We start from the raw sequence: 23,794 nt of genomic DNA, 5'->3' as shown, positions 1-23,794 counted from the left end.
ATGTGAACCCCTAGGCTAATGACTTCTCAAGTGAATTTTCATATTGTCTTAGAAAATGAGAAAACAAGTACAAACCTTAACTATCAAGTCTAATTTAAGAATACTTCTCACTTCAGTGTTGTTCTTTTTATGTGTTTGTCTGCCTGTTTGTATCCCTAGGTCAACCTCAGACTGTTATTGTGAAAGGCATATGCTGACGATTGAGTAGACTTGTTTCAGAGAGCACTGGTGAGGTGAACTGGAGTAAGATATCACTGACAGAGACATGGGAAAGTGGTTGTGTTGTGTGTGTGTGTGTGTGTGTGTGTGTGTGTGTGTGTGTGTGCGTGCGTGCGTGCGTGCGGGGATGTTGAGAGGGAGGATTTGAGAGAAGCACACACTTCTTAAACATGTGTCAGTGCTGTCTGGGTAATGTATAGAGTGGGGATAGGAGAAAGAGGAGAGAGAACACTGGCCTTCATACAGACCCCTAAGCTACCATCTCACTGACAGATAATGATGAGTTTCCAAAATGAGAGAACATTTGTCTTGCATTTTAATTAGTTTGAATTGACACCGGTTGGCGATTTTGGTGACTTGCGTAAGCTGCAAGTCTTGAACATCATTCTCAGAATGTCTAAAACCGTTACCTAAAGACTCCAGCTATATCTCCTCCTGTTCAGGACACCTTCATGCTGAAATGACAATATTTGCAGGGACGACTATCTCTCAACACACTCCTCTCTGTCACGTCTGATGTCTGATGCCTTTGATAGCACACTTTGTAGTGGGATTCAATCTGACATCAATGCTTAGAGACTCAGACAGGCTCTCCTTGGCCCATGTATCCCTTACTCCTTTGTTCTGGTAGTGGTGAGTGGAGGGTCAAATATTTCACCCATAATACAGATGTAGGATCCTAATTTGAGCCAGTTTGCTACAGCAGGAAAATAATCCTGCAGCAACAGGAAATGTGAATTATTATTTGGATTATAATTAATGTACTAATGTTTGTAGAGGGTTGATACTTTTTTTGTAAGAGTCAATCAAGTGTGACATTTCAAAGTGGAAATAACTAACTTCTGAATTCTTTTCAATCTCAAATACACGACAAGTTTAACATTTTCTGCAACAGGGTGATCAAATTAAGATCCTACATCTGTCCTCTCTTTTAGTTGGCTGCTCTTGAAATACTTGAAGATGGCCTAAAGAGCGGCCATTTGTACTGTATGTATTGTATTGTTGTTTTAAAGAAAACAAATATATATATAAATATTTAAATTAAAAATAAATTTAAAAGATGGCCTATAGATAACTTACAGATATTATTTGCTAATATCAACAGGACTTGCCACCAATCAAGTGTGTATTATTTCTAGGTGTAGCTTCTCTCTTTGATAAAGCACTGTTCAACTGCTGAATACAACCTGATTTCTCTGTTTTCGTAAACACCTGATTTTGATGTCGGAAGAGAAGGTCATGTTATTCATTATCCATATTTAGAATTGATTAGAATTGAAGACAACTAATAAATGTATCCCATTCAAAAGTCTTGAAGCTCCTGAATTTGGAATGAACTTTTTGATGAAAGAGTTTTGCTGCTGCACAGGGTGTCTGTCTGTTGGCCTCACTGAAGGTGAAGCTGAAATCCTCTGTCAGAAAATCATTTGTAAAGATCGGAGCAGGAGGAAGCTCTCTTTATTATGGTAACAGAGACAAGACGTTCTATCTCTTTTCTTATCAGGGTATTATTGGTCTCCACACATCTTTTGTTACAATATATTCTTGAGGAAGCTTGCAATATCAAAACTCTTTTTGGTCGTAGCTGCAGCTCTGTCCTCCTATCAACTAGCCATAAAAGCCCCAATGATTAAAAGGAATATCTTGCCTGACAATGAGGAACAACTATGGTGGAGAAGCAGATGAGCGATTTGATTAGATATCTAAACTGGGCGGTCATTATAAGCCGAAGGATTGTCTTTGCAATGAGATAAACATTCTGAATGTTTATCACACAGCCTAGAAGGTAATTCATAAAAATGCTTTGGTATGTTAAGAATGTATTATTATAACCTCTTGCCTGACTGCCAGCTGAATGATAAGATGCACACAACACCTTGCCTGACTGCCAGCTGAATGATAAGATGCACACAACACCTTGCCTGACTGCCAGCTGAATGATAAGATGCACACAACACCTTCCCTGACTGCCAGCTGAATGATAAGATGCACACAACACCTTGCCTGACTGCCAGCTGAATGATAAGATGCACACAACACCTTGCCTGACTGCCAGCTGAATGATAAGATGCACACAACACCTTGCCTGACTGCCAGCTGAATGATAAGATGCACACAACACCTTGCCTGACTGCCAGCTGAATGATAAGATGCACACAACACCTTGCCTGACTGCCAGCTGAATGATAAGATGCACACAACACCTTGCCTGACTGCCAGCTGAATGATAAGATGCACACAACACCTTGCCTGACTGCCAGCTGAATGATAAGATGCACACAACACCTTGCCTGACTGCCAGCTGAATGATAAGATGCACACAACACCTTGCCTGACTGCCAGCTGAATGATAAGATGCACACAACACCTTGCCTGACTGCCAGCTGAATGATAAGATGCACACAACACCTTGCCTGACTGCCAGCTGAATGATAAGATGCACACAACACCTTGCCTGACTGCCAGCTGAATGATAAGATGCACACAACACCTTGCCTGACTGCCAGCTGAATGATAAGATGCACACAACACCTTGCCTGACTGCCAGCTGAATGATAAGATGCACACAACACCTTGCCTGACTGCCAGCTGAATGATAAGATGCACACAACACCTTGCCTGACTGCCAGCTGAATGATAAGATGCACACAACACCTTGCCTGACTGCCAGCTGAATGATAAGATGCACACAACACCTTGCCTGACTGCCAGCTGAATGATAAGATGTACACAACACCTTGCCTGACTGCCAGCTGAATGATAAGATGCACACAACACCTTGCCTGACTGCCAGCTGAATGATAAGATGCACACAACACCTTGCCTGACTGCCAGCTGAATGATAAGATGCACACAACACCTTGCCTGACTGCCAGCTGAATGATAAGATGCACACAACACCTTGCCTGACTTCCAGCTGAATGATAAGATGCACACAACACCTTGCCTGACTGCCAGCTGAATGATAAGATGCACACAACACCTTGCCTGACTGCCAGCTGAATGATAAGATGCACACAACACCTTGCCTGACTGCCAGCTGAATGATAAGATGCACACAACACCTTGCCTGACTGCCAGCTGAATGATAAGATGCACACAACACCTTGCCTGACTGCCAGCTGAATGATAAGATGCACACAACACCTTGCCTGACTGCCAGCTGAATGATAAGATGCACACAACACCTTGCCTGACTGCCAGCTGAATGATAAGATGCACACAACACCTTCCCTGACTGCCAGCTGAATGATAAGATGCACACAACACCTTGCCTGACTGCCAGCTGAATGATAAGATGCACACAACACCTTGCCTGACTGCCAGCTGAATGATAAGATGCACACAACACCTTCCCTGACTGCCAGCTGAATGATAAGATGCACACAACACCTTGCCTGACTGCCAGCTGAATGATAAGATGCACACAACACCTTGCCTGACTGCCAGCTGAATGATAAGATGCACACAACACCTTGCCTGACTGCCAGCTGAATGATAAGATGCACACAACACCTTGCCTGACTGCCAGCTGAATGATAAGATGCACACAACACCTTGCCTGACTGCCAGCTGAATGATAAGATGCACACAACACCTTGCCTGACTGCCAGCTGAATGATAAGATGCACACAACACCTTGCCTGACTGCCAGCTGAATGATAAGATGCACACAACACCTTGCCTGACTGCCAGCTGAATGATAAGATGCACACAACACCTTGCCTGACTGCCAGCTGAATGATAAGATGCACACAACACCTTGCCTGACTGCCAGCTGAATGATAAGATGCACACAACACCTTCCCTGACTGCCAGCTGAATGATAAGATGCACACAACACCTTGCCTGACTGCCAGCTGAATGATAAGATGCACACAACACCTTGCCTGATTGCCAGCTGAATGATAAGATGCACACAACACCTTGCCTGACTGCCAGCTGAATGATAAGATGCACACAACACCTTGCCTGACTGCCAGCTGAATGATAAGATGCACACAACACCTTGCCTGACTGCCAGCTGAATGATAAGATGCACACAACACCTTCCCTGACTGCCAGCTGAATGATAAGATGCACACAACACCTTGCCTGACTGCCAGCTGAATGATAAGATGCACACAACACCTTCCCTGACTGCCAGCTGAATGATAAGATGCACACAACACCTTGCCTGACTGCCAGCTGAATGATAAGATGCACACAACACCTTGAGTTTGTTCTCTTGACTGTGGCCATTGCTTAGAATGAATAGCCAGACAGAACACAATCAGGTTCATCTGTAACTACAACTAGCTGATGAATCAGTGTGTGAACATATGAACCCTTTAGGGGGGATGGATGGTTGGGCATTTCAACAAAACAAAAATATATTTTTAAATGTGGATATAGATTGTGTTCCGTCCTAATTATTCTCTTGTATAATTGTGTAATCGAAAGAAGGGCCTAAGGTTTTGATGGAGAGGCATTTGATTCAGTTCAGGTTGAGGAACTTTCCATGAAGATGAAAGAGCAGGTAGCTAAACCCTCATGCTTGATGTCGAACAGATACTAATGAACGGCACAACAACAAATGACCAAAGGATTTTGATCTTAGCGCTGTAGCATGTTAGCAATCAATGAACAACGTGTGTGTTACTATAGCCTTCAGGAAGGTTCTGCTCAGGTTCAGGATCTCTACCGTCACATTCATTAATGTAGTTCAGTGTTCCAATCTAGAGAAGACGAGCTCATTACCATTGAGTGGCTTAGGTGGTTATTACTGTCCTAACAGGCTGAATCACACATTCACATTTTACATTTAGCCATCTCCGATGGCGGTAGCTACAGCACCTGAGACCTGAATGTACAGTATGTGGATGGTATGGTAATGCCTTCATCAGCAGTTTTACACTGGAGTAAAACATGTAAAGCATGTCTCTACAGTTAGACTACATGTATTTGACATGTTTCTATGGATAAAAGCATATTTCTTAAAACATTTTTTTTAAGTGCTACAAAAAACTGTGAAAGAAAGTGTCAATCAGACAAGCCTATGACCAGAACCAGATATAATCTTTACTGCGTCTCTTCCTACATTTAAAAGAAAAGTCAGATCCAAGCTTGGCTTATACCTGCATGCATATAATTCAACTCAAGCACAACTAGTGTGTGTGGAGTGTGACAAGTCTGTGTGTAGCACCTCACCCCGGACGATCACTGGGGTCAACATCCCTCCCAGTCAGATGATTCCCTGCCGGCCTGCCTGGCCTGGCTGAGTAAAGTCAACTCAACTGAAGGTCAAAGCTAATAACCAGACTCTCAGTTCCCCTCAACTCCCCCCAACCTCCAGGGGAATGGGAGGGAGGCTGTTTTGGTGTATAACCATTAGAATATGGATGGAACATGCTAGCTGGGTATTTGAATTGTCAAATTGCACCTGAAAGCATGTTTGAAATGTCCATTGCTGGGTCAAAAAATGCTTTGAAAACTGACTTTGAAACTTTCACAACTTTAAAGACAAATATAGGGACACGGTATGTGTATTTCTATTCATGGTAATGTTAAATTGTTTGAAGTATGTTGGAAACATAAGTTTTAAGGAACCAAACATCATCTTAAAAGTATCTGTCGTCTGCAAACTTTCTTCTCATCATTATACAGAAATGTGTTTTCAGTCATTTCTAACATCACAGCACTATGATACCGTATCTGCAATGTTCTTTTTATATTTGTAACGTACGTTGTTTGAAGGAGACCAAGGCGCAGCGTAATTTGTGGTCATATCATATTTATTTAAATGAGAACCAGCAACAAAATAACAAAGTGAAACCAAAACAATCGTACCGTTCCGTAGGCTACAAGAGCTGTACAAAAACAAGATCCCACAACCTAGGTGGGAAAAAGCCTATCTAAGTATGATTCCCAATCAGAGACGACGATAGACGTTGTTTGAAGGAGACCAAGGCGCAGCGTAATTTGTGGCATATCATATTTATTTAAATGAGAACCAGCAACAAAATAACAAAGTGAAACCAGGGACGGCCAACCACACTTGGCCAAACACAAAAAAATACAAAACATAGAATGCCCACCCCACATCACACCCTGACCTCACCAAACAGAGAAATAAAACGTCTCTCTAAGGTCAGGGCATGACAGTACCCCCCCACCCCCCACCCCCCCCCAAAAGGTGCGGACTCCCGGCCACAAACCTGAACCTATAGGGGAGGGTCCTGGTGGGCATTTACCCTTGGCGGCAGCTCCGCTCCACCTCTGGCTCCCCCCACTTTGGTGGCGCCTCTGGTGCGGGGACCCTCGTCGCCGACCCCAGACTGGGGACCCTCTCTGCAGGCCCCGGACTGGGGACCCTCTCTGTAGGCCTCGGACTGGGGACCCTCTCTGCAGGCCCCGGACTGGGGACCCTCGCCGCAGGCCCCGGACTGGGGACCCTCGCTGCAGGCCATGGACTGGGGACCCTCGTTGCTGGCCCCGGACTGGGGACCATCGCCGCAGGCCTCGGACTGGGGACCCTCGCCGCAGGCCCCGGACTGGGGACCCTCGCTGCAGGCCACGGACTGGGGACCCTCGTTGCTGGCCCCGGACCCGGACCCGGAGACCGTCGCTGAAGGCTCAAAACCGGGGACCGTCACTGGAGGCTCCGGACTGGAGAACGTCGCTGGAGGCTCCGGACTGTGGATCAAAGCTGGAGGCTTCGTGCCATGGATCCTCACTGCAGGCTCCGGGCCATCGATCATCACTGGAGGCTCCGTGCCATGGATCATCACTGGAGGCTTCATGCCATGGATCATCACTGGAGGCTTCGTGCCATGGATCATCACTGGAGGCTTCGAACGTGGAGCCGGAACCTACCCCCCCCCCTCGCCGTTCCACTCTAGCTGCTTCTATCTCCTCCCTTGGATGGTGATACTCTCCAGCCTGCGCCCAGGGACCTTTGCCTTCCAGCATCTCCTCCCCATGTCCACTCCTCCAGAAAACACTGCTCTGTCTTTTTGTGGTGGGATCTTCTGTAATGTACGTTGTTTGAAGGAGACCAAGGTGCAGCGTAATTTGTGGTCATATCATATTTATTTAAATGAGACCCAGCAACAAAATAACAAAGTTAATCCAAAACGAACGTACCGTTCCGTAGGCCACAAGAGCTGTACAAAAACAAGATCCCACAACATAGGTGGCAATCATACTTAGGTAGCCTTTTTTCCCACCTATGTTGTGGGATCTTGGTGGCAGGCAGGCAGCTGATCGTAGTCTCCTCCTCTAAACTAAAGTGAACAGTTTGTTTGCAGAGGTATTACCATCTGTATAGCCGCTTTGTGCTCGGATAATTAGAGATTCGTCCAACTAATTTAGAATGTCACAGAAATAAACCAGTGTCTACACAAACTCAGCACTGTCAACTGCGTTTATTTTCAGCAAACTTAACATGTGTAAATATTTGTATGAACATAACAAGATTCAACAACTGAGACATAAACTGAACAAGTTCCACAGACATGTGACTAACAGAAATGGAATAATGTGTCCCTAAACAAAGGGGGGGGTCAAAATCAAAAGTAACAGTCAGTATCTGGTGTGGCCACCAGCTGCATTAAGTACTGCAGTGCATCTCCTCCTCATGGACTGCACCAGATTTGCCAGTTCTTGCTGTGAGATGTTACACCACAATTCCACCAAGGAACCTGCAAGTTCCCGGACATTTCTGTGGGGAATGGCCCTAGCCCTCAACCTCCGATCCAACAGGTCCCAGACGTGCTCAATGGGATTGAGATCAGGGCTCTTCGCTGGCCATGGCAGAACACTGACATTCCTGCCTTGCAGGAAATCACGCACAGAACGAGCAGTATGGCTGGTGGCATCATGCTGGAAGGTCATGTCAGGATTAGCCTGCAGGAAGGGTACCATATGAGGGAGGAGGATGTCTTCCCTGTAACACACAGCTTTGAGATTGCCTGCAATGACAACAAGCTCAGTCCAATGATGCTGTGACACACCGTCCCAGACCATGACGGACCCTCCACCTCCAAATCGATCCCGCTCAAGAGGACAGGCCTCGTTGTAACGCTCATCCCTCCGTCTGAGCACTGATGGAGGGATTGTGCGTTCCTGGTGTAACTTGGGCAGTTGTTGTTGCCATCCTGTACCTGTCCCGCAGCTGTGATGTTCGGATGTATCAATGCTGTGCAGGTGTTGTTACACGTGGGCTGCCACTGAGAAGACGACCAGCTGTCTGTCCTGTCTCTCTGTAGCGGCGTCTCACAGTACAGACATTGTAATTTATTGCCCTGGCCACATCTGCAGTCCTCGTGCCTCCTTGCAGCATGTCTAAGGCAAGTTCACGCAGATGAGCAGAGACCCTGGACATCTTTCTTTTGGTGTTTTTCAGAGTCAGTAGAAAGGCCTCTTTAGTGTCCTAAGGATTCATAACTATGACCTTAATTGCCTAACATCTGTAAGCTGTTAGTGTCTTAACGACCGTTCCACAGGTGCATGTTCGTTAATTGTTTATGGTTCATTGAACAAGCATGGGAAACAGTGTTTAAACCCTTTACAATGAAGATCTGTGAAGTTATTTTCATTTTTATGAATTTATGAACAGGGTCCTGAAAAAGGGTTAATGTAAAAAGATTTTCTTTCAATGATCTGTGGTTAAAAATATAAGGAAAAAGTTCCTAAAAAAACACTTCTCTGTGACATAGCGTGGTATAATTAAAAGTAAGAATATCAGTGATTTCCAAAACCTGCAATGACTTTCTAGCCTGAGGGAGGATATTTTCTTGCTCCCTACTGCAAATCTCATCGTGTTTGAACATCACTTTGGGTAGCTTCAGGCTTCACTGGTATACATTATACAGTGCATTCGGAAAGTATACAGACCCCTTCCCTTTCTCCACATTTTCTTACAGTACAGCCTTATTCTAAAATGGACTGAACAAAAACATCTCCACACAATACCCCATAATGACAAAGCAAAAAATAAAAAAAATAAAAAATAAAATACATTATTTACATAAGGATTCAGACCCTTTTCTATGAGACTCAACATTCCATTGATCATCCTTGAGATGTTTCTACAACTTGATTGGAGTCCACCTGTGATTAATTCAATTGATTGGACATGATTTGCAAAGGTAAGCACACCTGTCTATATAAGGTCCCACAGCTGACAGTGCATGACAGAGCAAAAACAAAGTCATGAGGTCAAAGGAATTGTCTGTTGAGCTCCAAGACAGGATTGTGTTGAGGCACAGATCTGGGGAAGGGTATCAAAACATTTCTGCAGCATTGAAGGTACCCAAGAACACAATGGCTTCAATTTTTCTTAAATAGAAGAAGTTTGGAACCACCAAGACTCTTCCTAGAGCTAGCCGCCAAAAAGCACCTAAATGACTGTCAGACCATGAGAAAGAAGATTATCTGGTCTGATGAAACAAATATTTAACTTTTTGGCCTGAATGCCAAGCGTCACATCCGGAGGAACTGGGAGACTAGTCGTGCAAATGATAAAGGGTGGAAAGATAAAGGGTGGCAAAGTAAAGAGAGGTCCTTGATGAAAACCTGCTCTAGACCGCTCAGGACCTCAGAATTGGGCGAAGGGTCACCTTCCAACAGGACAATGACCCTAAGCACACAGCGAAGACAATGCAGGAGTGGCTTCGGGAAAAGTCTCTGAATGTCCTTGAGTGGCCCAGCCAGAGCCTGGACTTGAACCAGATCGAACATCTCTGGAGAGAACTGAAAATAGCTGTGCAGAGACGCTCCCCATCCGAGCTTGTGAGGATCTGCAGACAAGAATGGGAGAAACTCCCCAAATACAGGTGTTTTTGCTTTGTCATTATGGGGTAATGTGTGTAGATTGATGATGGGGGGAAAAAACGATTTAATCAGTTTTAGATTAAGGCTGTAATGTAACAAAATGTGGAAAACGTCAAAGGGTCTGAATACACTGTATACTATGGGGAAAGGGGACACCTAGTCAGTTGAACAACTGAATGCATTCAACCGAAATGCGTCTTCCGAATTTAACCCAACACCTCTGAATCAGAGATGTGTGAGGGGGGGGGGGGGGCAGCCTTTATTGACGTCCACATCATCAGGAGTTGTTGTTGGGGACTGCCTTGCTCAAGGGCAGAACAGCACATTTTTCAACTTGCCAGCTTGGGGATTTGAACCAGCGACCTTTCGGTTACTGGCCCAACGCTCTTAACCCTAGGTCTCAGACAACTTTATACCATGGTGTCCAGAGGGTCTGCTGATAATGGTCATAGACATACTTTTACCTGTAGATCTATTCTTACTCATTTATTCCCTTGCTTTTAAACCCAAGCCAATACACTGAGATTATTAAATGGTCTGTGATTTACAGTATGTTTGACTCATGTAATCTCTTGTCAAGTAATACATAATGTAAATTCTGACATATGGATGATTTATCACTTGGCCCACCATGAAAACATCCTCCAGCACCCAAACATGACAAATTACCCTTTTCTGAAGCCTGAGATAACTTAGTCTTGATGCTTTTGCTGTTGTCGTAGATGAGAAACACAGACGAATGTCATTGTTGATATCAAAGCTATAATCAATTTACAAATCAGTTCCTTGTTCTTCAAATATGTCACGTGACAGGCGATACTTAACTTGGAAAGTCAATGTATGTAAAGCTTTTCAACCAGCTCATATACTGTAATGTTATATACTGTAATGTTACCTCTTAATTGGTGTGAAATCAAGCAACCTCTATCAACCCACACATAGGATTAGGGGAAGTTACAGTACACTGGTAATCTGGCAATAATGAAATAGGCAGGACACAGGGGATCGGCAGGAAGTCTAATTAAGAACAATGACCTTTTGCCTGTCTCATTTAAGGATTAAAGTTATAATAATTAACAGCAAGTTTTTAAAAATGATTTGCATTGAAATGAAAATTGAAAGGGCAGTTTATTAGAATGTCAGGAGAATGCAGAGGGTTTATTCTTTATTAGGTCTACACAGACTATCCCAGAGGCTCCCAGCTCATTTTACATGATTAACATTTGACAATATTTATCCCGCTGCTGTGCAAAGGATCCCTTGGCAAAGCCAATGTCTTTTGATTGTACTCGGGCACCAGACGGTCGCAACGGCGGCGGTGGCAGGAGTCTGCTGCTGGGTACATTGGGTACTAACAGTGCCTAGCTGGCACTCTAAGTACCCAACACCCACCCGCCGCTGCCTGCCCGCCTGTCTCCGAGAATGATGTGATTGGGCTGAGCAGCGTGGTAAGAGGGGGCTCATGGCCCTGCCACTCAGTTCCTCTCAGCCTGTGGGAGTGACTGACACCTCACTGAAATCAAATCAATTACTGAGCAACACTTTGGCCCAGACTCCTCTGTAGCTGGAGACAGACAGAGAGGGCCGTTTAGGGACTTGGGAGGCTGGACACTGGACAAGACATCACATTGGGTCAGCATATAGGATTAACTTGACAAATCAATAAAAGAGAAAAACATTGTAAAGGGAAAAGATAAGAGTGCTTGATTTTGGGGAGGACAATGGTAAGAGTGAAGACTAAGACATTATTTGTTAAGAGTCCTATTGCTCAGAGAAACTCTGTTAAGAGAGGCTACAAAGAATGTTAAAAAGAAACCTAGCTACACTTTAGCTCTCATTCAGCAATAATGATTAAAAAGTAAATGTGTTTGCTGAGACAAGTTAGAGATGAACTCTGAGTCTCTCGGTTTGTGTAGCAAAACTCCAGTACTTTGAAACTGTGGCATATGGAGAGGTGGTGGGACCAGGGACATTTCCCTCTGCAGCCTCTGACCGTGGCACTGTCTGCCCTGGGCGATGATGTAACCAATAGCCTCTTCTCCTCTTTTCATCCTGTCCTCCATCTTTCTCCCTCTGTACGTAAAGCGGTCAGGGTCAGCATGGCAGGCAGCTGTGTGAAGTGTAAAACATCCCCCTTCGGTGCTGCAGCTGCTGCCTCCCACTGCCTTTTCATCCCCCTCCTCCTCCTCCTCCTCCTCCCTTAATAACACTCACGCCCTCTCCTTCAATAAATCCAATTTACCACTTCAATTATACTCAACAAAAATAGAAACGTAACATGTAAAGTGTTGGTCCCATGTTTCATGAGCTGAAATAAAAGATCACAGAAATTTTCCATACGCACAAAAAGCTTATTTCTCTCCAATTTTGAGCACAATTTTGAGCACACATTTTTTACATCCCTGTTAGTGAGCATTTCTCCTTTGCCAAGATAATCCATCCACCTGACAGGTGTGGCATATCAAGAAGCTGATTAAACAGCATGATCATTACACAGGTGCACCTTGTGCTGGGGACAATAAAAGGCTACTAAAATGTGATTTATTTTCACACAACACAATGTCATTGGCAAGATGGCGCCGACAGACATGGCAGCTCTGCTTCTAGCTCCTAAGCAACTTTGCAGTATTTCTTTTGTGCTGGCAATTGGCATGTTGACTGCAGGAATGTCCATCAGAGCTGTTGCCTTTTCTCTACCATAAGCCGCCTCCAAGGTTGTTATAGAGAATTTGGCAGTACATCCAACCGGCCTCACAACCGAAGACCACGTGTAACCACGCCGTTGTGTGGGTGAGTGGTTTGCTGATGTCAACGATGTGAACAGAGTGCCCCATGGTGGCAGTGGGGTTATGGTATGAGCAGCCATAAACTACGGACAACGAATACAATTGCATTTTATCGATGGCAATTTGAATGCACAGAGATACCGTGACGAGATCCTGAGGCCCAGTGTCGTGCCATTCATCTGCCGCCATCACCTCATGTTTCAACATGATAATGCACAACCCCATGTCGCAAGGATCTGTTCACAATTCCTGGAAGCTGAACATGTCCCACATTCAACAGCCTGATCAACTCTATGCGAAAGAGATGTGTCGTGCTGCATGAGGCAAATGGTGAACATACCAGATACTGACTGGTTTTCTGATCCACGCCCCTACCTTTTTTTAATGGTATTTGTGACCAACAGATGCATATCTGTATTCTCAGTCATGTGAAATCGATAGATTAGGGCCTAATGAATGTATTTCAATTGACTGATTTCCTTATATGAACTGTAATCTTTGAAATTGTGGCATGTTGCGTTTATATTTTTGTTCAGTGTACATATAAGACTGTAGGGACGACTGGATCACAACAAGGTCTATATGGGCTGTATGCTGTATGGCTCTGCCTCTGAATATTCTGCGTATGTGTTTGGATTGAACTATTCACAACACACAAACCTCCATGGAGAATGACATGATTTATCCTACTGTGACTCTCATGAATAACAGTGCTTCTGTTTAGAGTTAGTTCCACATGCAGACATGCAGTTCAACTTATGTGAGTAGATGGACTAACTTATGTCAGTAGATGGACTAACTTATGTGAGTAGATATGGACTCCCTTAGTCCTCGGGATGTGCAAAAAAATCCTCTTCAAGGTGGTTCTGTGAAGTAGAGACACCCGAGAACAGAAAATCAGGCTTGACAGACAGGTGATTATCCTCCCCACCAAGAGACATACAGTTCACATCATCATGATAGACAGCCAGACTGTAGTGTAGAAGGACGGCGACAAACAGAAATCATGGGCATCTGCTTTGAGCTTTTTGCTGGTATGAGACCATAACTATTCTCGCAACACTCACTTATTGAGGAAAAATACTTTGAGCTTTAAATGAAGGCTGTGGGTCTCTTGAGTGTAGCCCAAAACTAGAGAGCTTGAAGAAGTAATTCAGAGGGCAAAAGCTGGTCAGCCCTGAGGTGCTCTGAGTAGAAATGGGAGACAGGCTTGTTTTCTATAGTAAGCCCCAAAAGAGAAGACTTTCAGGGCGATTGTGGAACCATCAGTCAACCATGAAAAAAAGCATTTTTTACAAGCCTGTGGGCCGCGTCCCAAAAAGAGGCTGAGTGTTGCTGTCCCAGAAGGGCACACTCCACTAGTGAGGTAGAAGTGGTTAGATCTTTTCAAAGTAAAAGAGTGTGTCTCATATCTAAACCTGTTTCTGTTTACGAAACGGTACAGTGTGTGTGTGTGTGTGTGTGTGTGTGTGTGTGTGTGTGTGTGTGTGTGTGTGTGTGTGTGTGTCTGCTCTGAAATGTGTGAGAACTGAACAAATCTCTACTGTGCTGTTTTTCCTTTTTTTCATGTCAGACACCAAACTGTCTCATAACGCTACAACAATTCCTACTTAGTTCTACATCAAAGGGGTCTGTTTGCTACTGGCCCTTTAATTTTTCAGCAGGAGGTGACAATGCTGCCATGGTAACACACTGCTCCCCCAGACTGGCCAGCTCAGCTGAACTACTGTGAATTGTGTGATTCACAGTAGTTATCCTCTTGTGGAAAAACAGCCATTATAAAATAGCAGACACTTCTGGTCCCAAGATGCCCATTTTCACAGCTCTCAACTTTGTAAAGTTTTTATATTTCAAAAGAAAGAGCGGAATGAACACTGTTTAGTATCTTTCTGTGTTTTCCAGATTGTTTCTCTTATTTTACAAAAATAATGTATCTCTCTCTCCACAGGGTGATGAAGTTCTGACTGTTATCAAAACCAAGGCGCAGTGGCCAGCATGGCAGCCCCTGAACGTGTGAGTACACAGTGATGTACAAGAGTACCCTCACCTTTCACAAGGTTTATAATGTTAATTGTCTTTCAAAAATATATACTTGTAGAGATGATCATTTGGATAACCATTAATTGAGAATTTAGATGTGAACAGAATATCTCATTCTACTAGGCTTCCTCCCAGCTGCCCACTGCACTGAGGCTAGGTAACACGGTCACCACCAATAAATCTGTGATAATCGAAAACTGCCTCCTTCACTCACGCCGCCAAACTTACCCTAGTAAAACTGACTATCCTACTGATCCTCGACTTCGGTGATATCATCTACAAAATAGCTTCCAATACTCTACTCAGCAAACTGGATGCAGTTTATCACAGTGCCATCCGTTTTGTTACTAAAGCACCTTATACCACCCACCACTGCGACCTGTATTTGGCTCCATCCATCTTCCCATCAATTTTAACCATCTTCCCTGTCCCTGCTGAAGAAAAGCAGGCCCAAACCATGATGCTGCCACCACCATGTTTGACAGTGGGGATGGTGTGTGTTCAGGGTGATGAGCTGTGTTGCTTTTACGCCAAACATAATGTTTTGCATTGTTGCCAAAAAGTTCAATTTTGGTTTCATCTGACCAGAGCACCTTCTTCCACATGTTTGGTGTGTCTCCCAGGTGGCTTGTGGCAAACTTTAAACGACACTTTTTATGGATATCTTTAAGAAATGGCTTTCTTCTTGCCACTCTTCCATAAAGGCCAGATTTGTGCAATCTACGACTGATTGTTGTCCTATGGACAGAGTCTCCCACCTCAGCTGTAGATCTCTGCAGTTCATCCAGAGTGATCATGGGCCTCTTGGCTGCATCTCTGATCAGTCTTCTCCTTGTATGAGCTGAAAGTTTAGAGGGACGGCCAGGTCTTGGTAGATTTGCAGTGGTCTGATACTCCTTCCATTTCAATATTATTGCTTGCACAGTGCTCCTTGGGATGTTTAAAGCTTGGGAAATCTTTTTGTATCCAAATCCGGCTTTAAACTTCTTCACAACAGTATCTCGGACCTGCCTGGTGTGTTCCTTGTTCTTCATGATGCTCTCTGCGCTTTTAACGGACCTCTGAGACTATCACAGTGCAGGTGCATTTATACGGAGACTTGATTACACACAGGTGGATTGTATTTATCATCATTAGTCATTTAGGTCAACATTGGATCATTCAGAGATCCTCACTCAACTTCTGGAGAGAGTTTGCTGCACTGAAAGTAAAGGGGCTGAATAAATTTGCACGCCCAATTTTTCAGTTTTTGATTTGTTAAAAAAGTTTTAAATATCCAATAAATGTCGTTCCACTTCATGATTGTGTCTATGCTAGATAAAGCTCTGCCTTATCTCAGTTCACTGGTCACGATATCAACACCCACCCGTAGCACGCGCTCCAGCAGGTGTATCTCACTGATCATCCCTAAAGCCAACACCTCCTTTGGCCGCCTTTCCTTACAGTTCTCTGCTGTCTGTGACTCGAACGAATTGCAAAAATCACTGAAGTTGGAGACTTTTATCTCCCTCACCAACTTTAAACATCTGCTATCTGAGCAGCTAACCGATCGCTGCAGCTATACATAGTCCATCGGTAAATAGCCCACCCAATTGACCTACCTCATCCCCATACTGTTTTTATTTATTTACTTTTCTGCTCTTTTGCACACCAGTATCTCTACCTGCACATGACCATCTGATCATTATCACTCCAATGTTAATCTGCAAAATTGTAATTATTCGCCTACCTCCTCATGCCTTTTGCACACAATGTATATAGACTCTTTAAAAAAAAATTATACTGTGTTATTGACTTGTTTATTGTTTACTCCATGTGTAACTCTGTGTTGTTGTCTGTTCACGCTGCTATGCTTTATCTTGGCCAGGTCGCAGTTGTAAATGAGAACTTGTTCTCAACTAGCCTACCTGGTTAAATAAAGGTGAAATTAATAAATAACAGGCTAATGGAGGAGATAACCACCTTGGCCTGTGGATGTTTTCTTAAATTCATTCATGATTGTGTACATTTTTCATGAGCTTTTTTGTTTGTGAAAAGAAGGCTCCTGTTTTGATGAGAGATGTGTTCCCTCAGGGTGTTTCTGAGATGAAGGTTAATAGCCTCCCTCCTGCTCCAATATATCAACATGTTTCATTGACCTATTTTCAAATAAGCCTGTCAATTAAGCCAGGGAATGTTTGCTTTGTTGGAGGAGACATATTCATTGTTGATGTTAAAGGGGGTTGGAAAAACATCAACATTATAGATGTCTCAAATTGAAGGAGATAGTTTAAAAATATTGATGTGCATGTGGAATGTGACAATTCTACACTGAACAAAAATATAAACAATTTCAAAGATTTTACTGAGTTACAGTTCAAATCAGGAAATCAGTCGATTTAAATAAATAAACTAGGCCCTAATCTATCGATTTCATATGACTGGGAATACATATATGCATCGGTTGGTAACAGAAACCTTAAAAAAAGGTAGAGATGTGGATCAGAAAACCAGTCAGTATCTGGTGAACCCACAATTTGCATCATGCAGCGCGACACATCTCCTTCACATATAATTGATCAGGGTGTTGATTATGGCCTGTGGAATGTTGTCCCACTCCTCTTCAAAGGCTGTGTGAAGTTGCTGGATAATGGCGGGAACTGGAACACACTGTCGTACACATCGATCCAGAGCATCCCAAACTTGCTCAATGGGTGACATGTCTGGTGAGTATGCAGGCCATGGAAGAACAAGAACAAGCATGCAGATGAGCTTCCGTGAGACGGTTCCTGACAGATTGTGCAGAAATTCTTTGGTTGTGCAAACCCACAGTTTCTTCAGCTGTCCAGGTGGTCTCCGACAATCCCGCAGGTGAGATGTGGTTACACGTGATCTGCGGTTGTGAGGCCGATTGGACGTACTGCCAAATTCTCTATGATGATGTTGGAGGCGGCTTATGGTAGAGAAATGAATATTAGATTCTCTGAAAACAGCTCTGGTGGACATTCCTGCAGTCAGCATGCCAATTGCACGCTCCCTCAAAACTTGAGACATCTGTGGCATTGTGTTATGTGACAAAATGGCACATTTAAGAGTGGCCTATTATTGTCCCAAGCACAAGGTGCACCTGTGTAATCAGATTTTTGATATGCGAAACCTGTCAGTTGGATGGATTATCTTGGCAAAGAACAAACGCTCACTAGGATGTAAAGCTTTTTGTCCGTATCGAACATTTCTGGCACCTTTCTTTTCAGCTCATGTAAAGAGTTTTGTTGTTAATCACTTAATTATATAATATTTCTCCTTCTCATTTTTTATGATCTCTTCACACCTCTTTCTGTAACTATTGAGATGTTACTGGATGTTCTTCTCCTCTTAGTGTTAGTGTAGTGGCAATTAACACATAAATAGAGTCCCAAATGGCATCCTGTTCCCAATTTGTGCACTACCTTTGACCAGGGTCTATAGGGTCTGGTGAAAAGTAGTGCACTATATAGGGAATAGGGAGCTATTTGGGAAGGAATCATAATATCTTTCTTTAGCCTCCACACACATCCTCCAGCCTTAACAACATCTCCAACATAACATCTGTCTCATTAACACTTCTCGAATGCCTTCTGCTGTCTATGATACAACATTATTCCCTCTAATGAGTTCTAAATATAAACAAGTTATTATTTATTAATATGTTGAGTGGTTATGACAGAATGTGTTATACTTCTTTGTTTGGACTTAAGATAGTGTAAGTGTTCATTTTGAATATTTATTGAACTAAACTTTATGAATAGACAGTGTTTTGAAAAAGTATTTGCCCCCTTGTTAATTTTCTCTACTTTTGCATATTTTTGATACTGAATTTTGATACTGAGATCTTCAAGCAAAACTTAATTTTAGATAAAGGGAATCTTAGTGAGCAAATAACACAAAAATGACATAACTTATTTCATAAACAAAGTTATGCAAACACCCAAAGCCCCTGTGTGAAAAAAAGTATTGCCACCTTACACTCAATAACTGGTTATGCCACCTTTAGCTGCAATTACTCCAAACACTTCCTGTAGTTGTTCATCAGTCTCTCGTGTCTCTGTGGAGGTATTTTGGCCCACTCTTCCATGCAGAACTGCTTTAACTCAGCAACGTTTGTGGGGTTTCAAGCATTTCAAGTCCTGCCACACATTTCAATTGTGATTAGGTCTGGACTTTGACTAGGCCATTCCAAAACTTTTTTTTGCCATTTTCATGTAGACATGATTGTGTGTTTTGGATCATTGTCTTGCTGCATGACCCAGCTGCACTAAAGCTTCAGCTCACAGACGGATGACCTGACATTCTCCTGTAGAATTCTCTGATATGGGGCAGAATTCATGGCTCCATCTATTAAGGCGAGTTGTCCAGGTCCTGAAGCATCCCCAAACCATCACACTACCACCACCATGCTTAACCGTTGGTATAATGTTCTTACTGTGGAATGCAGTGTTTGGTTTTCGCCAGGCATAATGGGACCCATGTCGTCCAAAAAGTTATACTTTTGACTCATCTGTCCATAGAACATTCCTCCAAGAGTCTTGATGATCATCCAGGTGCTTTTTGGCAAACTTCAGTCAACTTTTTGGAAGAGTGACTTCAGTCAACTTTTTTGGAAGAGTGGGCCAAAATTCCTCCACAGCGATGTGAGAGACTGATCAACAACTACGGGAAGCTTTTGGTTGCAGTCATTGCACCTAAGGGTGGCACAATCAGTTAAAGTATTGATTGTGAGGGGGGCAATTACTTTAATAAAGTAACACAATAAAATGACATAACAATAAAAAGGCTATATACAGGGAATACCAGTACCGAGAAACACTTAAAGCACTTAATTGGTGTATGCACTGCATCTACATTAACACCACAGTTGTATATTGTATTAGCCTTCACCAGTCTTTAACATTGCCAATATTGTCAACCCTCTCTATCTATCAATACTAATGTATACATATTTATCTCATACTGTACTTGTAGAGCTTGCCACTTATGGAGCTGGCTGTCTCATGGAGCTATGTTGATCAATAAGATCAATCTGCACATTGGGGAGCATACGGTACATGTCTGTATATCACTTTGTCTTTCCAGGCGGGCAGCTCCCTCGGCTGAGTTCTCAGTGGACCGTACGCGTCACCTCATGTCCTTTCTGAGCATGCTGGGGCCCAGCCCTGACTGGAACGTGGGGCTGTCTGCAGAGGACCTCTGCACCAAGGAGTGTGGCTGGGTCCAGAGGCTGGACCAAGACCTCATCCCCTGGGACGCAGGCACTGACAGTGGAGTCACCTATGAGGTGAGGGTCCTGGGCCCCCCAGACAAGGGGTCAATATTTTATAAATGGCTCTGGTTTCTTGGTCTGGTTCAGTTAACTAGTAAAATACCTCTGCCTTTCTGACTTTCAAAACCAGGCCTCTGTATTTTTCCATGAATCTGGAATGAAAGCTTTTGATCTATTTTCATTAATAGTGCAGGAGATTAGCTTTTTTATTTTTAGTTTATGGCTCATGAATATACAAATGACCCAACCTTGGCTGAAAAACGCACGAAACAGATTCAGCGAAAAACCTACTGCTAACATAAAGCAGCACATTCACTCTGTAGTCATTTTATTGAGGCGTGCCTATTTACCCAAGAGGCTGCCTCACAGACTAGTTGTCTCTACACTGTAAATATGTCCCCAACAAATCCTGCCCTAGAACTTATAATGACATTTTCTGCTGGCTTCAAAAGACACTGGGGGAACGAAATGGAAAGACACTGCCATCTATAGGCCAGAAAAGACACTGAAGATAAAACCAGACTTCAATGTAGACCCACACAGCATACCATATGTAAATCCACAATCTGTAAATACCATTTTAAGTTTTCTTTGTAAAGAAAGCAGATGACAAATACATTCATCTACTCCATACGTGATTTAGTAATTTAGTTTCTGGCTACTTTTGGCTGCAGTACCAATGAATATATATAAAAACTAAAACTAGATTCCCTGAAGTTAAAGTAGAAATGGCTTTTGTAGTTTTCTCTTCCCTGAAGTAACTGTTTTGGAACCGAATCATGAAAGGTGATTTACAAAGCACCTAGCAGGAAACATAAACATAAATCACTCATAAAATAAATATTACACATTTGATCAATTATGCATATTGAGATCAAACACTGAGTCCCCTAACAGATGGCAGCTGAACATGATGAGGTGCTCGCTCTCACACTGTTTCACTAGCGCCCCTCCCTGTGCCCACACTACCCTGTGTTACAGTTACTATCAGCCCTGTGCCCCAATGGCGATCTGTGCCAATTAAGATGAGGGAGGATGATTAAATAAAATTCATAAGCCTTATTTCTATTACAGCATTTTGGATGACTGTCATTCATATTTCATTCACCCAACTCAATGTAACATCAATAGGTTTTAGATAATACGTGATACTGAAATTTTCCCTGTACCCATCATGTGGGTGCTACAATCTAGCCTATGAATGAAAAGGTACAATGTAGGTGCACAGGTTGAGAGATTTTTGAGTAATCAAGGTGACAGACAGGGACGCACACTTTTGCCTGCATCTAGCTGATCTAGGGTGTAATCGTTAGTCCAACAGTTGCAAATGAGAGTTTCTATTCGACAAATTCAGGTAAATTTGTCCCAATTTCGTTCCGTTTGCCTCCGTTTGCCTCCGTTCAGCACAATGAACACACCCCTGATCACATGCAAACACAGTTAACTTTCATACCAGACACGTACAAGCAGCTCGTGTAATATATAATTCCTTCTCGCATCAATCTATGTGCTCTCTTCCGCTCACCTTTTCCCTTCGCTTGTGGACTTCAGTGCAGAAAACATCAGTGGTTTGTGACCAGGTGGAAAAACCTTTCCAATCCAAACCTTCATATCATGACTGCTAACTGCTACACACAGCCTACAACGTTGTCACGTCATAGTCAACATAGGCATAGCAATCAGTTTAGCAGTTACACCGGCTGGCTACATTGGCAAAAATTAATAAAGCCAAAAGATTACCTTTACTTGAAAGAGTTCTAGTGTTGGATAGCCATAGCCAGCTAGCTAACATAGCATCCCTCTCTGTTTGAGTAGGCTGCCTGCATTTGACACTAGCTAAGTAAGGGAGAGTGAGAAAAATATATACTATAAAATATAGCTAGCTCTCTCTCTCGCTCTTACTTCTCCTTAATTTTGGAAGAAATTAATTTGTTCAAAACTGTTCAACTATTGCCTTTCTCTTTCTTTGTGTCAACTTCTCACCACAGTTTATGCACTGCAGTGCTAGCTAGCTGTAGCTTATGCTTTCAGTACTAGATTCATTCTCTGATAGCATGTCAGTTCATTCTGCAATAGCTCTGACAGGTTGGAGGATGTCCTCCGGAAGTCGTCATAATTACTGTGTAAGTCTATGGAAGGGGGTGAGAACCATGAGCCTCTTAGGTTTTGAATTGAAGTCAATTTACCCAAAGGAGGACAGAAGCTAGCTGTCTTCCAGCTACACCATAGTGCTACCCTACAGAGTGCTTCTATCTTCATTGCAAAACAGTTTTAATAAACTATTTGGTAACATTAATATATTTTGTATAGTTTCATCAAATTATAACTTTTTTAATGTTCAACTATTTTATTTTTATGAAATTCACTGAGGAGGATGGTCCTCCCCTTACTCCTCTGAGGAGCCTCCACTGGCGTCCCCATACTACCCTGTGTTAGTTATTACTGTACCAGCCCTGTTCCCATACTACCCTGTGTTACAGTTACTCCCAACCCTGTGCCCATACTAACTCCTGTTACTCCTGTTACTCCTCCTGTCCCTTCCATGGACCTATATTACCCTGTGTTACAGTTACTCCTGGCCCTATGCCCATGTTGTATCACTCATACTCCACCCTGTACCTTTACCATTCCAGTCTCCCAACAAGCCCACAATACCTCAGGAGAGGATCCGGTCCCTGACCAGCCTGGACCACCCCCAGAGCCCCTTCTATGACACAGAGGGAGGCCCTATCACAGCCTTGGCCCGGGTAGTTGTGGAGAGGATAGCCCGAAAGGTAACTATAGCATATGCCTCATTCATTCAGCTCTCTGTCTGTGTCTGCTCCCTCTGAAGAGATGTGAATGTTCATGCAACATAACTCTCCTCACAGTCGCTATACATGTAATGTTGCTTTGGATACATAGCTCTTTGAATTGGCAGTATATTGCCATAGTAATCATAGCAAGTCTTTGAAAAACACAGAGAAAATTAACAGTGTGGTTGTCTCCTGACAACTGATGCAAAAAAAAAAAAAACGAAATCTCTTTTAATCCAAAAACCAGATGTCATATTGACCTAAACTCCATTTTACTGAAGATTGCCTAGAAAATAAATACCCTTGTCTCCGATGAGAATATATGATATTAGATGGTAAATGTAACATTTTATCAGTGTTTGTGATGTTGAATCATGTTTCTTGCCCACAGGGAGAGCAGTGCAATATTGTCCCGGACACGGTGGACGATATCGTGGCAGATATTGGCCAGGAGGAGAAGGAGGAAGGTGAGTAATCACTTTATCTCAAACCAATTTGGGATGTTCAATTTAAAAGCCACACACTGTATCTGCTGGAGTCTTTAATGAAGTGTTTGCCTGGCAGCCTGTTTAAACCTCCAGATGTCTGTCTGCTGAAAAACATGAACACGGCCAAGCAGCAGAAATGAACCTGATGGGGTTTCTAACCACACCCTGCAATTACATTCCAATACTACCTTTGAACCTCAAACAAATGATTTGTTCTCTCTACTCTCATTCTGTTGAGCACGACACTGTCTGTTTCCTAAACAGGACGGTCTCCAGTACATTACAATACACGTACTGTGGGTATTGTACAGTAACTATACACTGTGGTTAGAGCAAGAGATGAACTGTATGAACTTGCATAGACTTTTATAG

At 43.1% G+C, this 23,794-nt stretch overlaps 1 protein-coding gene across 1 annotated transcript in view; it reads left to right on the top strand.

The window, feature by feature from the left end:
* Positions 1-23,794, top strand: part of spon1b (spondin 1b) — a 97,482-nt gene that overhangs the window by 57,699 nt on the left and 15,989 nt on the right. Inside the window, exons 7-10 of the mRNA XM_031801914.1 lie at positions 14,770-14,834; positions 19,953-20,154; positions 22,773-22,913; positions 23,326-23,401. Coding sequence (XP_031657774.1) covers positions 14,770-14,834; positions 19,953-20,154; positions 22,773-22,913; positions 23,326-23,401 — 484 coding nt within the window. The remainder of the gene's footprint in view (positions 1-14,769; positions 14,835-19,952; positions 20,155-22,772; positions 22,914-23,325; positions 23,402-23,794) is intronic.

The sequence above is a fragment of the Oncorhynchus kisutch genome, linkage group LG22 (genome assembly GCF_002021735.2).
Source record: "Oncorhynchus kisutch isolate 150728-3 linkage group LG22, Okis_V2, whole genome shotgun sequence".
Classification (NCBI taxonomy): Eukaryota; Metazoa; Chordata; class Actinopteri; order Salmoniformes; family Salmonidae; genus Oncorhynchus; species Oncorhynchus kisutch.
The sequence above is the reverse complement of the archived record's forward strand: the minus strand, read 5'-3'. Positions and strand labels throughout refer to the sequence as shown.